General features: G+C 38.6%; 1 protein-coding gene across 2 annotated transcripts in view; it reads right to left on the reverse strand.

Annotated features, from left to right (window-relative positions):
* LOC136876471 (solute carrier family 2, facilitated glucose transporter member 1) overlaps window positions 1-17,244 on the reverse strand; it is a 447,688-nt gene that overhangs the window by 8,487 nt on the left and 421,957 nt on the right. For both annotated transcript variants that reach the window (XM_068228447.1, XM_068228448.1), the window contains 6 exons: window positions 12,245-12,343; window positions 11,278-11,494; window positions 8,842-8,975; window positions 5,957-6,170; window positions 2,729-2,916; window positions 898-1,110 (listed from right to left, as the gene is read on the reverse strand). In XM_068228447.1, the coding sequence (XP_068084548.1) occupies window positions 898-1,110; window positions 2,729-2,916; window positions 5,957-6,170; window positions 8,842-8,975; window positions 11,278-11,494; window positions 12,245-12,343 (1,065 nt within the window). The remainder of the gene's footprint in view (window positions 1-897; window positions 1,111-2,728; window positions 2,917-5,956; window positions 6,171-8,841; window positions 8,976-11,277; window positions 11,495-12,244; window positions 12,344-17,244) is intronic.

Below are 17,244 nucleotides of genomic sequence, written 5' to 3' on the forward strand. Positions count from 1 at the left end.
TTGTGGATATCAAAATGTTAATGTATAACCGAGTGTCAATACGTGATACTTAATTTTATAAGATTGGCAAATTAAAAACTAAAATCAATCTTGATATTTTCTTCATCTACTAATGTAATTTATTAATTGATTGAGAATTAACATTTCTTTTAAATAAATGTGCAGAATGCCAAGACCCTTTATTATAAAAACATAAAATACTGTGATAGTATTTGCCTTAATGGAATTGTTAGCATCTCCTTTGGCAGAATTCCACATTTCACATTTGTATATTTACGGATGAAGAGTTCTTTATATGAGACAGAAGTTCATCAAAGGAGTCTGCAGATGTATGGAAATAATTAAAGGATTTATCACTGTCTTCTCTGAAACACAGATATGATGTGTAGAATTGGCCATGAATATATTGTTTACTACCAGTACTATTAACTGGGTGAGAACATTCTTGAATGGTTCTTTTTCATAATAATGCTCAATGTAAAGTAAGATAGTGAAAAGAACTGCATGATTTCTGACTTGAAATTGGCAAATGCACCTAAATAAACATAAACGTTTGTAGAAAGAGATACCCAACATTTGTTCCAGGTTGGCCCTGGCCTAAGACATTGTTCTTAGAGTGTGAACAAACTGGGATACAAGATAGTATAAAATTGGAAGGCTATGTATCCTTGTTTATACCTCAAAATCTCAGTTTTGACGGTCTGAGTACTGAACTAGGGCAGCAATATACAGAGACAGGAATGTGAATAAGAACACACATTAAAACATAGACCAATTACTGGTAAGTGTGGGAATAGGGGACAATAGGAAAAAAGACAAGGGGAAACAATGAAAACAAGAAGGATAATATGTACTGTGCTGCAAATGAATACTTTTTTCCCAATCTTTTCAACTTACCACATAGGCCATAGTGATCGTAAGCAGTACGGTGTCAATACACATGCCAGAAAATCCCACCAATAGAAGTGTCTTACGTCCAGCCTTCTCCACAAGTACAAGCGATACAAGTGTCATTACAACATTTACAGAACCCATGCCGAGCGTAGCATATTGCGAATTTTCATCATCAAGTCCAGCCATGCCGAAGATCTTTGTGGAGAAGAACATTACCTGTGGAGAAATAATGTAACATATCATTACAAGAATTCTCAATAATTACAATTGTATGCTATATATTTCAAATAAAGTATATAAATATTGACAGATCAACAATTCAATTAAACAAGAACACTCTTAAAGAATTTGACAATATGCCTTGGCTAACATTTTACTGACAGTAATAATGAGGTATAAAACTTTACTAAGATCACATTTTCAAATTCTTCCTGGCCTTAATCCCAATCTATTGGAGTCAGCGCTTGGTGTGGATTTGGCCCAGTTTTACAGCCAGATGTCCTTTCTGATGCCAACCCTGCGTGGAGGGATGTATTCACTATTATATGTTTCTGTGGTGGTCTGTCGTGCAGAGTGTTGTGTTCTGTATATATGAAGAGAAGTGTATTGAGTCAACAAAATACCCAGTCCCTGAACCACAGGAACTAATGATAAGTACCTAGTTAAAATCCTTGGCCTGACTGGGAATTGAACCCAGGGCCCTCTGACATTTGGTACATCTTGTACCCTTTTGCTAATCTTTTGCATTTTGCATCAGTTTTGCTTTGCAAGTATTTCAAGCTGTCCACAATTTCAAGGTTCTGACCTTCAACATTTATGATTCCTTTCGCTACTCTGTCACATCTTGTTAACGCAATAATTTTGCTCTTCTCCACACTCAATTTTATGCCTATTTCACAATTCTCTCAATCAGTATTTGCAGTTATTCTTGTACTTCCTCGGTGTCCATTCCCCGCACCACAATATCATCACTAAATAGCAGTAACTACATCACTCTTTCACTAAATGCTTCCTTTGACTGCTTCACAATTTCATCCATACCATTATAAATAATAGTGGTGACAGCATGCTTCCCTGTATTAGCCCACATCCACTAGCATTACATATTTTTGTCCATTTTAGCCAGCAGAAACTAAGAATTATAGAAATTATTTTAAAAATAGTACAAGTCCTGTTGTCTTATCAGCTAATTCCTTCCTTTATTTTTAAATTATTAACAAAATATTAGCAGAAATATGCATAAAATGTCGTTCGACGCAGCTAACCGATTTTTATAACGTCACAGCAAATAGTGGAGACTTAGCATGTGCTATGAGGAAGGGCAGCAGATTTTTATTGCCAAGATCATAGACACTGAGGTACGATTCACCCGCCTGCTGTGCGCATTTGTCAGTCGGGCAGGCTCTTTAGTGTCTATTAGCTTCTTAGTGTGTAGTCAAATATTAGATGATTTTTAATTTTATAATCATGCCATACTTCAATTTAATTGTAATATATGTATAATATTCTTCCTTTGGTGAAAGTTTTATTGTATAGTATTGAATCAAAATATATAAAAACTGTTATTACTGCTCTTTAGTTGGTAAACTGTTAACACTTACATTTCTGTCGGCATTTGCTTTTTTTAATGTATATACCCTGTCCCCCCCTCACTATATCCCACACACCTGGGTATCTTTTGTTGTCTGAACATTCTTTGCCCCCCCCCCACCCCCCACCCCCCCACTTCATATTCCCAATTGCCGCTACTGCCCACATCCTCTCTTACAAAAGTACTTCTAGAATAAACACAACCCAAAGTTAGTTTTCTATTGTTTCTTGTGCAGATACTTACAGCATTGATACCTGAAAGTTGCTGAGCCACCATAAGCATCATGGAGATGAACAGTGGGATGCGGAGTGCAGGATTAACAAACATTTCTTTCAATGTCACTTTCGGAACCATTTTCATAGACTCGTACTCGGTGCGCATCTCATCCATCTCATCATGCACTTCAATGGTACCTCTCAGCCATGATAAAGCTGTAACACAAAGTGACACATTTCATTTACTTTTTATATCACATGATGGTAAAATCGGCTTGAAAAGAATCTCACAAAACAATCGATTAGAATTTCCAGCAGACCAACCTTACTGGTTGAAGAAATGCAAAGATTATTATTGTAAAATTGTTTTATATAATAAAGCAAGGATTCACAAACTTTTATATAGTGCCCTTGAACCTCTCTGAGACATAAATTCTTCTACCCTTCCTTTACCTCTCCTCATAAAGTATAAAATTGATTCCAGTACTCTGCTCCTTCCCCCTGTGGGTGGGGGCGGTAGAATAACACCCACGGTATCCTCTGCCTATGCTAAGAGGCAACTAAAAGGGGCCCCATGGGAGCGTGGGTTGGCGATCACAGGGCCCATACCTGAGTACTGGCATTGCTTCCACTTACTTGTGCCAAACTCCTAACTTTCATCTATCCTACCCAACGTCCCTTGCTGAACTCTTGTTCTTTTCTCACCCTGATGGTATCAGAGCACTCAAGGCCTAGGGAATCTTTCATTTTCAAGCCCTTCGTGGCCTTTGCCTTTCTTTGGCTGATAGCTTCATTTTTCAAAGTGTCATATCCCATTTTTCCATTTTTTTCTCTGATTAATGTTGCATAGAGGATGGTTGCCTAGTTGTACTTTCTCTTAAAACAATAATCACCACCACCTTAACTAAGTTATGTCAACTTATCCTCCACTTCCCACATCAAGACAGATGTGTCAAATGCCCCTCCAATAAGTGTTCATACCCACCCTCCAGATGGAGCTGAGAAGCAGAAACAAACTTGTCCGGTTTTGAAAAGAAAAGGATGTAGCTGGAGCTAGAGAGAGAACAGAAGATGTACATGTTTAGTACTCAGCCTCAAGGCTAATTTGATCCTCAATAGTTCCACCACGGCTGTCACAGATATCCTAGGTTTCACTAAAGAGGCATACTAAGGAAATGAGGAGTAAGGTAGTCCCATTGATTTCGTTGCTGTACTGGAAAGTGGAATCCACTGAAATGAGCACACTAACTGACCCAGGGATGATGCTTTCATACCATTCGCAACAAGGACTGGCTACAGCAGGAGTGATATTACGAGATATAGTGGATCTGAGCAAAAGGGAAAAACTTTTTTTTGACATTTAATATGAGTGAAGGAAAAACCAACACCTCTTCATCCTCCTTCTTCTCCCTTCCTACCTACTTTTTGAAGGATTATTAATGGGTGAGCCTACCTATTTGAAGACAGCAGTATATGAAGGTGTGAAGATTGTCCTTGTCCTTTAATGTTTCATGTTTGTCTCGTTTCTGTACTCCTCCCTCTTCCCAACTAACCTGTCATTGTGTTTATCCTATTACGTGTTACTTTTCATGCTCCTGTGTTTCTATATAGGTCTTGATTTATCACTTGCTTATTGCTCTACCGAGCGAGTTGCCTGTGCTGTTAGGGGCGCACAGCTGTGAGCTTGCATTTGGCAGATAGTGGGTCCAAACCCCACTGTTGGCAGCCCTGAAGATGGTTTTCCATGTTTACCTCTTTTCACACCAAGAAAATGCTGAGGCTGTACCCTAATTAAAGCCTCAGCTGCTTCATTCCCACTCCTAACCCCTTCCTGTCCCATCATCGCCATAAGATCTATCTGTGTCGGTACGACAGAGAGCAAATTGTACTGTACTGCTTGTTCCTCTCCATTACTTGTAACTAGTGCTCTCTTTCTGGGAGAAAAGGTACCAGTACTCACCATGTAGGTGCTATTACAGCAACTTCCACACTTCTATCATATATTCCGATACACCCTTGTCACCTTCCACTCCTTTCTCTCACAAGAGCCTAAATATTTTCATTTATTTTTGTATCTTTTGCTAAAGTGCCCAGTGGTCTAGTCAGTCATTATCACAATCTGTTTCCTTTTGACCCCACAAATATTCGGTCTTACTTTCGTGATCCTCTTCACCACGTGCATTTTTTATGCTAGTTTTGTGTTGTACAGGATCATTAGTAAACTAGCTGCCTCTGTAGATCAGTGGTAGAGTGTCGGCCTCCGGATCCCAAGATAGCGGGTTCAAACCCGGCAGAGGTAGTCAAATTTTTGAAGGGCAGAAAAAAAGTCCAATCGACACTCCATGTCGTACGATGTCGGCATGTAAAAGATCTCTGGTGACACATTTGGTGTTTACCTGACAAAATTCATTAAATCTCAGCTATAGACGCCCAGGAGAGTTCCGGTTTACTCGGTCTGCCAGCTAGTGGGCCTAGAGTAAAACAGAACGTCGAAATTGATGAGAAGACAGCCAGATGGCGTCAAATTGAAATGTCTGCACACGGTAGCTGAGGCCATACGATTATTATTATTATTATTATTATTATTATTATTATTATTATTATTATTATTAGTAGTAGTAGTAGTAGTAGTAGTAGTAGTAGTAAACTGAATGGTTTCTACTTCTTCAACCTCGTTCATTTTCCTTACTGAATAAAGAAACTATTTATTTTACTCATTTTGAACAATGATCACAGTGATTTAACTTTAATGAGATATATTATCAAATCCCATGAACACATGCATGTTGCAGAATGGATATAGAATTGATAGGTTGACACTGGAAACAATCGGAAAGTGAACAAACTTCCTGTTCCCAGCTGTGTTACAGAACTATGAAGCCTTTGAAGCAAGTAAGCATGATACCAACTTGTCAAAATCGAAACTGAAAATTCAATTTGTGAACACAGTACCATCTGATGGAATATTTATAATAATCTCTGTCAATAAATTCCTTAAAGTTCTTCTGTAAGTTCTTTAAAAAGAAACATGGGTAACTGTGTCTCACTGCATACCAGCAGAAAAAAAATCACTGCTTGTAATTATTACCTGAAAGAGTTACTTTCTAAATGAATTAAACTGCAAATAATAGAATTTGTGCAACTTTTAACACATAATCATTCTAGTTAAGAACAAATTAAGCTCAAATTTCAATAATCATTCATGAGAAGTTAAATATTACCGAGTATTTATTAGGTCATAAACCAACAAACTTACCTCTCTGAGCCTCTATTTCCTTTCCCTTGCTTAGCAGTAAGTATTTGGGTGATTCTGGACAAATTGGAAGAGTAGCGAGTTGAAACAGGCCTGGCACTACTGTCAGAGCTAAGAGTACAGGCCAGTGATCAGTTGTTCCTAAAATTGAACCAAGACCTAAGATCTGGGACACCAAGATGGAGATGGTTATGACTAGCTGGTACACTGTCCCCACCTGCAACATTTACAAACAAAGAATAGGAAATAAGAATCTCATATTGGAGTTGTTCCGTATTGACTGTAAAGTAAAAGAAAAGTTTCCTTTAAGACACATTTGTGTATTGACTAAGGTGGACTAGTAATATACTTTTATTTTAACAGAAAATAAGTTTAAATATAACTGAGTAGTCTATAACAATCTAGCACTCTTATATGGAATTCCTTCAAAACATGAAATATTGAAAAATGGTTCAGCACAATGGCTAAATGATTAACGTGCTGGCCTTTGGTCACAGGGGTCCCGGGTTTGATTCCCAACAGGGTCAGAAATTTTAACCATCATTGGTTAATTTTGCTGGCATGGGACTGGGTGTATGTGTTGTTTTCATCATCATTTCATCCTCATCATGACATGCAGGTTGCCTACGGGCGTCAAATCCAAAGGCCTGAACCTGGTGAGCCAAACATGTTCTCGGACACTCTCAGCAATAAAAGCCATATGCCATTTCATTTCATTAAAAAATTCATACAATTTTCTGTGATCCGTTTCTTTAAGATAAAGAATTTTGTCCCATTTTTAACATGTAAAATGCTGATGACACAGAGTAGTCACATTTAAACATGACGATGACGATGATGATTTTATGTTAGTGTATGGCTTTTATTGGTGCATGTCATTCTATTTGATGTCCATGGGTGGTCTGCACATTTGGGTGTGTGATGATTATGATAATGAGGTAGGGACAAGGTGAAACCTGGTATTAGCTCATAGCCTACTCCAGGTTAATAACACCAAGAGATCTGCTCAAGTCTTTATGTTGCCGTCCAATGGAAGAATACACCACCAGCAGCGTATATGACTTCACTTCATGTGAACACTGCGGAGAGGTTTGTAACTGAATCCAAGCTTTTGGCACTCAATCTAGTGATTAGAAACTGTACCACCCTTTCTTTTTTTTTTTGCCATTTGCTTTACGTTGCACCGACACAGATATGTCTTACGGCAACAATGGGATAGGAAAGGCCTAGGAATTGGAAGGAAGCGGCCGTGGCCTTAATTAAGGTACAGCCCTGGCATTTGCCTGGTGTGAAAATGGGAAGCCACGGAAAACCATCTTCAGGGCTGCCGATAGTGGGGCTCGAACCCACTATCTCCCGATTACTGGATACTGGCCACACTTAAGCGACTGCAGCTATCGAGCTTGGTACCACCCTTTCTTCTACCCTGCTGGGTAGATGGTAAAAATGGTTTTCACCAACTGGACTCGAACTGGCTAACCATAGCATCAGATCTTATAGACTTGATGCCTTAACAATCATGGTTACCGCGTGGGTAATGGTGATGGTGAAGATGATGACAATGATAGCTGAAAAGAAAATGTACTTAGATGATTACTAAGGCCGATGTAGGTATGGAGAAAATAGGCTATTGGCCCTTTAAAATTTGAGGGGTCCTTGTCACAAAACCACAGAAAGAGGAATTTGTGTAAACCTGTAGGCTACTTTGTAGAAATAAACCAACTGAAGTGTTCGAAGCTTTTAAAAGGGGCAACTTTACACACAATCTATTAAATATTGGCCAAAATATAATCATATATTATTACATGTTTATTATCCATTCCAGTGAAGAAAATAGCAATAAATCTCTGACATGAACCATAAGGTACAAAATACTATACTTCATTCATGAAAGGCAAGGTTTTGGGAATACAGTGTCATTATAAGACAGCAGGTATTGAAGTAAGAGTTAGTTCAAGTTTTATTGACAAATGAAGGCTTTTATTATTCCAAGAACCAGTAATCAATGATTGGTCTGATGGACCACTATAGTTTCCAATCTATGTTTTCCAGTGCAACTGGAATTTTACTGGGTGACTTCTGATTTTTAATTGATTTAGTCGGGCAAACATCAACTGCTAACATCGTATGATATGGGAAAACTGATGAGACCTTTTAAAAGATGGATTTGCACCTGTGATCTTGGGAACTGACTGGTGATTCTCTACCAATGGTACACAGAAGGAGCTAATAAGGGATATATGCTCACATAACTGAATGAAAATTACATTTTAAAAAAGAAAACATTCAAAATCATGTTCTAAGCTCCAATTTTTTGAGCTAGCAGGCCTACTGAATAGGCAGCCCATGAACCACATTTTTGCTGGCCTGCCATGAAAATGTCAGAAATGAGAAGGGTATTCATAATTGTTTCTATTAGGTTTCTACAGTACGGTCTTTATTTCCAAATTAGTCACGTCTGGACAGGTAATATCTGACATAACTGCAATAACTGACTCAGTGCGATGTTTCACTCCTCCATTACTTTCATGTGTTTCAATCTACAAAGGAAATTAAAGTTACGTTATTCTGTTACTTCATTTCCCGATCTTATTTCTGCTTTTTTTTTTTTTTTCCCACTCTTTGCCCTTGAATACCTTAGACATTGCAAAATCAATGTAAGTGGCCCTTAAGAAAATTTGAGAATGTCTGATCTAGCTCATGGTATACTATACTGATAGGGCCTTGAACTCATAAAACTGCAGTAAATTCTGCTCTAGATCACTGTGTATAAAATATCTGGTGCAAGAAATTAAATATACTTATTCAGACAATCTTATTAGAGAACAACAATGTAAATAAGAACTGAAATACTATGATAATAAGTGGCAAAGTACAAAAACGCTTACCGCTCCACGAAGATGCAAAGGTGAAATCTCTGAAAGGTACATTGGTGCCAAGCCTGCATTCAGGCCCGAGTTAATACCAATGAGAAATCGGCCAATGATAATCATTTCGTATGAACCTGCAGGTTTAGAGCAACCTGAAATCCAGAACAATAAGATTAGTCACAAAATTATAGCCTATTGTAGCATATAAACATACTTTTAAATCATTCTTAAAATCTGAGGAAAAATTTGTAGATAATTCCTTTTCAATACTGTACTTAGTGTTTACTAGATCATTAGAAATCACCATAGGTAGGACCCCATCCTCACAGATGCGCAGGTCGCCTATACAGCGTCAATTCGAAAGACCTGCACCAAGCCTCTTCGGAGACCACACGTCATTATTATAGTGCTTACTATATGTATATGCTAACATAATGAACTGCCGTTTAGGCTATATGTAGTGAAATACACAATTTAGGTAACACAAACTTTCATGTGTGTGTTTTTTTTGCTCCCATCTTCTTTCTATCCTTATTCTTGTAGTCAGCATTATGGCCAGATGCCTTTCCTGACGCAAATTCTATGAGGAGGTACATATTCAGTGTTGCGTGTTTCTGAGGTGGTTAATAGTATAGTGAACGTTTCTTAGACCTTCAGAGATGTTGACTGTTTCTTTAATATGTTTCTGCATGTGTTTTTTCTTTCAGTCGTGACTGTTTTATTTGTTTCTCATATGCTTCTCTTCTAAATCCCATTCATTGTCTTATTCATGTATATGTGTATGGTGGCTGCATGGTCGCAAGACCGAAAGCCAAGAATAAAATTTAAAAAACAATAGTATAGTGCGTGGTGTGTAAATGAAGATGTGTGTTAAAATAAACACAAACACCAGTCCCCATGCTAGAGAAATTAAATAGGTGTGGTTAAAATCCCTGTCCAGGCCCCTCAGAATGGATGGCCACTACAGTACCTAACAAAAATGAAGTAATGAACTGCTGGTCCTACATTTATGTACTGACATCATATGAACCTCAGTTTACCAAGATATTAAGAGAAAAAAATACCACTTCTCACATTAGTTAGTATGAAAATGTCATTTACATGCATATTTTGTAATTATGTAATTTACATAGTTTCTCCAGGTAAAGTATGATACAATTGCATATTATGTCTACGCTATCCCTGTTATTGTCATATAAAGTAAAAAACCTCCAATTGTAAATATGTAAGCAATGTCTTTCTTTGTAATCAGTAAGTGTCGCGCACCTGTCATTACAAGTCTTTCGAAGTGGCCCAACGGGAAATCTAACTGAATAGACCTGTTTTACTATGTAGAATGCAACATAATGCAATTCTGCTGAATTATAAGTTAATATATCTGCAGAACACTGTTGAAAATGTGGTTAAGTGTAAGAGAGGGCCAAATAGGAGGAACAAATAAGGCATCCAACACAGACAGAGCAACCAAACTTCAGAAAGGGTATAAACTCACATGGACACACTGCAATAAAAGAAACATATCAAGACAGGCCAAACTCAGGCACTACAATACAGTTGTACCACCAGAAGCCCTTTACGCTTCAGAAACAACCACAATTTGAAAATCAGGTATCATAGTGATAGAAAAAATAGAACGTAAAATCCTCAGAAAGATTTTTGGAGCAATACACAGAGATGGTATATGGATGGAGATACCAACTAAAGAACTATTTGAATACACAGACAGACTCACAAACATGATCAGAAAATGCTGACTAATGTTCTATCGGCACCTACATAGCATGGATAGCAGCAGACTGACAAAGAGGATTTCTGATGTACAGTGGCTGATAGCTCAATAAAGGAAAAACAATTGGCTGGAAGAAATAGAAGAAGATCTACAAGAAGCAGGTATCGACAAGACAATGATAAATGAAAGAAACATATTCAGAAATAAAGTTATGAATACAAAATTTAAAGTAAGAGTAAGGAAAGTATGGACTGAACAAAGGAAACAAGAACACGGTCAAAGAAGGAAGAGATTTTGAGAAGAGAAAAGGTAAAAACAAAACAAAATTGAATAATCACATAACATTCAAGTTCAACCACTGTCTTAATGGCAATAATAATAATAATAATAATAATAATAATAATAATAATAATAATAATAATAATAATAATAATAATAATGTACATGTGTTGTAAGATCTAAATAGTGTATTTTCTTACTGAGGTGAAAACTGAAGGCTATTATGAAATTATACAAATACACATATGATCAATTTCATTTTATAATATCAATGTGGATGTTTCCTTTCTAACTTCAAGTGGGCCTTTTCAGTGAGAAATTTGAGAACCTCTGCTAGAGATAAATAAATCTATTCGTAATATCGATGATCATGTGTAAAAGGGTATTGAAGTTACTTGTATAAAAAACAACCATAAAATATAGCCAAATTGGATAAAGTCACTGACCTTGAAGTATTGCAGACGCTATGACCAATATATTGTTGAGAAGTAGGCCTCCTTTGCGACCAAACCACTCAGCTACAATTCCTGTGATACAGCCACCAATCATACCTCCCACACAAAAGATGGATACAGCAATGGACCATATCATAGTAACTTTACTCTGAGTCACCACTTCTCCTGTCCGATTGTATTCAACATCAGTAATCCAGTTTTCAATAAGCTGCAATTCAAGAAAACATTATTTGGAACTTTTGTTAAGAATGAAGCCATACTTTTCAGTATCAACTTAGTTAAATGTAGGTAACAAAAACTTTTCAGTCCATCAAACACACAGCAATTTCAATACAAAGTATAACACTATAAACATACCTGTAAAAGATACACACTGTTATACAAAGAATGATATGTTTCATTCTACAAGAACATCCTCAGATTTTATCAAATCACTTAAAACATGCCTACATATGTATAGTATTGTTTATGTTGCATAAACTTGTCAATGATAGAGAGTTTAGTGATAATATGAACCAGTATTGACAAATAATAAATTAACAAGTATCAATATAATGAAAAACTTCTAGATAAGTAATATAATGAAAAACTTATAGATAAGTACAGAAGTTTATCATTATATTAATGCTTGTAAATTTATGATTTGTCAATACTGGTTCATATTATCACTAAACTCTCTATCATTGACAAGTTTATGCAATGTAAACAATACTGTACATATATACACATGTTTTAAGTGATTTGATAGAATCTGAGGATGCTCTTGTAGAACGAAACATGTCATTCTTTGTATAACAGTGTGTATTTTGATAAGGAATGTTTATAGTGTTATATATCCTAGTATAGTTATAGTTATATTGAAATTGCTGTGTGTTTGACAAACTGAAAAGCTTTTGCTACATTTAAAACTTTAGCATGATCTGTTCTAATCTAACTGAATGATATTTTAATAACTTACATTCTGGGGTGCGTTGACGACGCCAGTGTTATAACCATGCTGAAAGGATGATCCAAGTGCTGCGGCAGCGATGGCGAACGCCAGGCGTCCATTGAAACCCTAAGGACACAAAAGGAACCAATAAGCAGAGGCGAAACGTGTATTTAGCGAGTCTAATGTACATCATGCCTTATTTCAAGTGACAAATATGCAGGCATTTTCAGGGTACTCTTACAGCACTCATTCAACAAGTGAATTATGTATTAAATCGAGCTGCGTTTCTTTGAAAAAAAAAAAAAAACAGAGAAAAGCAGATTGATTTGTTCTGGGTGATTTCCGACAAAAAATATTAGCGTTACGAAAATGTTGTAAAGTTTGGGCTGCGAAGACTTGGGTGAAAGGAGACGAGCTGTTCGACTAAGTGGTATGTTCCGAGCTGTCAGTGGAGAGATGGTGGAATGACATTAGTAGACGAATGAGAGTGAGTGGTGTTTTTAAAAGCAGGAAAAATCGCAATATTAAAGTTGGAATTCGTGAGGACATATTGGAGCAAATATTAGTTTTTTGGAAGAGGAGTTAGGGATTGCAATAATTTACTAAGGGAAGTGTTCAATACAAGTCTAATTTCTTTGCAATGATTTAAGAAAACAGATAGGGAATCTGCCACCTTGACGGCTGCCCTAAATGCAGATCAGTGGTGATTGATAATGATGATGTATTATAGATCTAAGCTTTTGATTTAGCCGGGTGGAGAAAGAGAATACACTGTCGTTAAAATTTAAGTAAACAATATTTAAACACACCAATAATTTTAATTATTCCGGTAATAGTTTGTCGTCACATCAAATACTTTAACGTTTAAGTATATTATCCATATGGCATTGTCACTCTCTTCTTACTAATGTGGCGGCGTGGCTCGAGTCTCAGCCAATGCATGTGCGATTCTGAAGAGAAAAGTGTCCTGTGGTTTGGATTCCACTTAAAACTGGAGTGGTACGGTCTCGCTTTCAACGCTTATTTAAAAAATAATGGAGTTATTTAAAGAAAATAAACATGTCCAAGAGTGACATCCATGAAAATTACGCTCTCATTCTGTATTAGAATAAGATGAGGATTTCACTGACAGGGTGCAGGCCCTCTAACAAAGATGGGAGGGTGTCTTCCCCGCACAGAAGACTGCGTGTTGGTGTGGTAGGGAGCTATTCTATGTCTTGAATTGCGTGCGAATTGAACTTCAATCTTGGAACTAAGTGGGATGGAGTGATTAGCTCCATAACCGGCCGTCTTTGTCATCTGGTACTCATTTTTCGTGCAGGCTGAGTGAACCTCAGGGCCATGTGCCTGTCCAGAAGAGGAAATTCTACATGTTTCGTTTGCCTGATGGAGAATCGAACCCATATCCTTCCTGGTAAACAGAGCACGGCTTTACTACCTCGGCTAGGCAGTTCCTGGGCTACCCTAGCGATGCACCTATCGTATGTTCATCCCTGGAGACGTGCAGACTAAGCGTAAACATTGCTACCATTCACATTTTATTGATTTAAAACTGTGTTTGTAACGTAGATCGGTAAAAATATTGTCCTCCCTACGTAACAAGGAAGATCTACGCAGGAATTTTTCTGCGTGCCACTTTCTTGTTACACAAAACAGTGTGTAACTTTCATTACACTTACAAAACAGTTGTATGATGCTTGATTAATCTATAATACGGGAAGTACTTTCGCACGGTTCACACAGCAGATCTATTTACAATTCATTTCACGCGCAATTCCACATCCAAATGCCGACGTGAGAACAAGAACTTTTGTATTGTCATAGAATAGACTCTGAACAAGTATGGAAATAACTTTGAATTCAAGAGGTAAACAGGAAGAAGTGAATCGGGATGGCAAGGGCATTAATAGGACATTCTTTGATGGATAATGATAAAATGAGACTTCCCATGTCAGGGGCGCCAACCGTAGACTAAAAGCAATAATCTAACGCCTGGCTGCATCGATAATCCACCAAACATCTCTGTGAAGCAGTATTGTGTGGTACAACCGAACATGAAATATTGGGCCGAGTATGTTTATATTCGGTCCTTTATATATTTGTAAAATGCGTCCCTTCTGGTCCCGTGTTTGCTGTAGAAACGTACCAGCACCACTACCAACTACAACAGCATAGTCATACGGTATGGTGTTGGTTTTCGTCCGCTTTAATAGCCATTGTGAATGAGCGTTTCAATAATCACCAAGCGGGTAGTGTCCATGGATGTATTGGAAGCGCTGCTTCCGTTCAAATTTTAAATACTTCATGAATTTAATGATTTAGAATTTGTATGCGATAATTAGCCTCTCGAAGACTAACTTGATGTCAGTAGGTAAGAAATTCAACAGAATTGAATGTCAGATTAGTGATACAAAGCTAGGTCGATAATTTCAAGTATTTAGGTTGTGTGTTCTCCCAGGATGGTAATATAGTAAGTGCGATTGAATCAGGGTGTTGTAAAGCTAATGCAGTGAGCTCGCAGTTGTGATCAACAGTATTCTGCAAGAAGGAAGTCAGCTCCCAGACGAAACTATCTTTACATCGGTCTGTTTTCAGACCAACTTTGCTTTACGGGAGCGAAAGCTGGATGGGTTCAGGATATCTTATTCATAAGTTAGACGTAACAGACATGAGAGTAGCAAGAATGATTGCTGGTACAAACATGGGGAACAATGGCAAAAGGGTACTCGGAATGAGGAGATAAAGGCTAATTTAGGAATGAACTCTATGGATGAAGCTGTACGCATAAACCGGCTTCGGTGGTGGAGTCATGTGAGGCGAATGGAGGAGGATAGGTTACCTAGGATAATAATGGTCTCTGTTATGGAGGGTAAGAGAAGTAGAGGTAGACCAAGACGACGATGGTTAGACTCAGTTTCTAACGATTTAAAGATAAGAGGTATAAAACTAAATGAGGCCACAACACTAGTTGCAAATCGAGGATTGTGGCGACGTTTAGTAAATTTACAGAGGCTTGCAGACTGAACGCTGAAAGGCATAACAGTCTATAAGGATAATGTATGTATGTATGTATGTATGTATGTATGTATGTATGTATGTATGTATGTATGTATGTATGTAGGTATGTATATTATAATTTCGTTTAACCTTCTCTAGTAACTCATGTTGGCTAGCGCACAAACTCCCAACCTCCATCGCAAGGTCGGCCGTCGGCCGGCCGAAATCTCGAGCCCCACTCCAAGGTCGGCCGCCGGATGGTAGGACGCGTGGTAGGAAGTAGCAACTCCCGTGCCCCATGGATGTGATTCTGAAGCAGGCAAGTTGACGAAGTTGTACGAACGGTGGCGTGCCAGATGCGACCGTGCCGCATGCGACCCGTGCCACTAGCGACCGCATAATCTGTAACCGTGCCGGATGCGACCGGCGTTGACAGGATGCGACCGGCGTTGACAAGCAAATTGTCATTTGATAGTTGTGTCATCACCCAAGATAAGGTAAGCTAAACGAAGTGCAATGTAATTTCAAAAAGTCTTATAAGCAGCTACTGTCCCTACTTTACACAACACTTCTGGGGGAAACTCGTTTTCAACACGAAATATGGTGATGCGTTTACGTCTTTTCCCACCGGGCGAGTTGGCCATGCGGTTAGAGGCGCGCGGCTGTGAGCTTGCATCCGGGAGATAGTGGGTTCGAATCCCACTGTCGGCAGCCTTGAAGATGGTTTTCCGTGGTTTCCTATTTTCACACCAGGCAAATGCTGGGGCTGTACCTTAATTAAGGCCACGGCCGCTTCCCTCCCAACTCCTAGGCCTTTCCTATCCCATCGTCGCCATAAGACCTATCTGTGTCGGTGAGACGTAAAGCCTTTAGCAAATAAATAGTATTTTCCTAAAATATCTCCATATAAGGAGCTGCGCCTCCATGTCTGGGAGAAGGCACCAAGCAGGTTAGGTCAGTGCGTTGCCGGACGACTAGTTACAGCTACTTCGGTAGGCTGCTGGGTTCGAATACCCCGTCGGCCATCCTCGAAAATTATTTCTCGTGGTTTCCCATTTTTCATCTCCAGGAAAATGGGCGTGGTATTTCATTTCGTAAATCCCACAAATATTGGCCGGGAATCGAACCCGGACTGCCTTGGTGAGAAGCGAGCAGTGATGCCACTGGGCTCGTTTCTATTACTCCCCACTCTATCCGGTTCTTACTGCGGGTCAGGGTATGTAACAGATTTGGCACTCTTTTACGGCTGGATGCTTTTCTTGACGCCAACCATTAGAGGAGAAATGCTACGTGTTAATGTGGTGGTGGTGGTGGTGATTATTGTTTTAAGAAGAAGTGCAACTAGGTGACCATCCTTTATTTAACACTAATCAGGGAGAAAAATGGAAGGAATCCGACACTGCGAAAAAGGAAGATATCAGCGAAAGAAAGACAAGAGCCACGAAGGGCGTGAAAACGAACGACTCTCTAGGCCTAGAAAGTTCTAATCCCGTCGGGGTTGGAATAGAACAAGATTTGACCAAGGAAAGTCGGATAGGATAGATGAAAATGAGGAGCCTGGCACAAGTAAGTAAAAGCAGTGCTAGGACTCAACTCAGTGCCCCGTGGTCACTAACCCACGCTCCCAAGTTGAGAGTCCCTTACGACACGCAGGGAATACCGTGGGTGTAATTCTACCGCTCCCCTCCACAGGGGAATGTGGAGTTAGATAACTTTCTTCTTTAGCATGACTTTCCTCTGGTTCATCGATTTTCTGGTACTACTGGTACGTAACATACTGGTTTATCATAGTACTCCACGCATTTGATTCCTTCTCTGTGGCACTGATTGGAATGAGCAGTGTGCACACTTGAAGGAATAATGGCAGAGGATTGTTCACGGCTGCCTGCGGCCTGGTCATTCCAGGTCGGGAACTTTGGACTGTTAGATCAGCAGCATAGTACTGTTAAAAATGAGAAAATGTGCGGTTTTCTATTTTATCGAGTATTTCATAATTATGATAGCATTGCTTGTAACTGCGACATTTCTGT

Source organism: Anabrus simplex, chromosome 6 (assembly GCF_040414725.1).
Source record: "Anabrus simplex isolate iqAnaSimp1 chromosome 6, ASM4041472v1, whole genome shotgun sequence".
Lineage (NCBI taxonomy): Eukaryota > Metazoa > Arthropoda > Insecta > Orthoptera > Tettigoniidae > Anabrus > Anabrus simplex.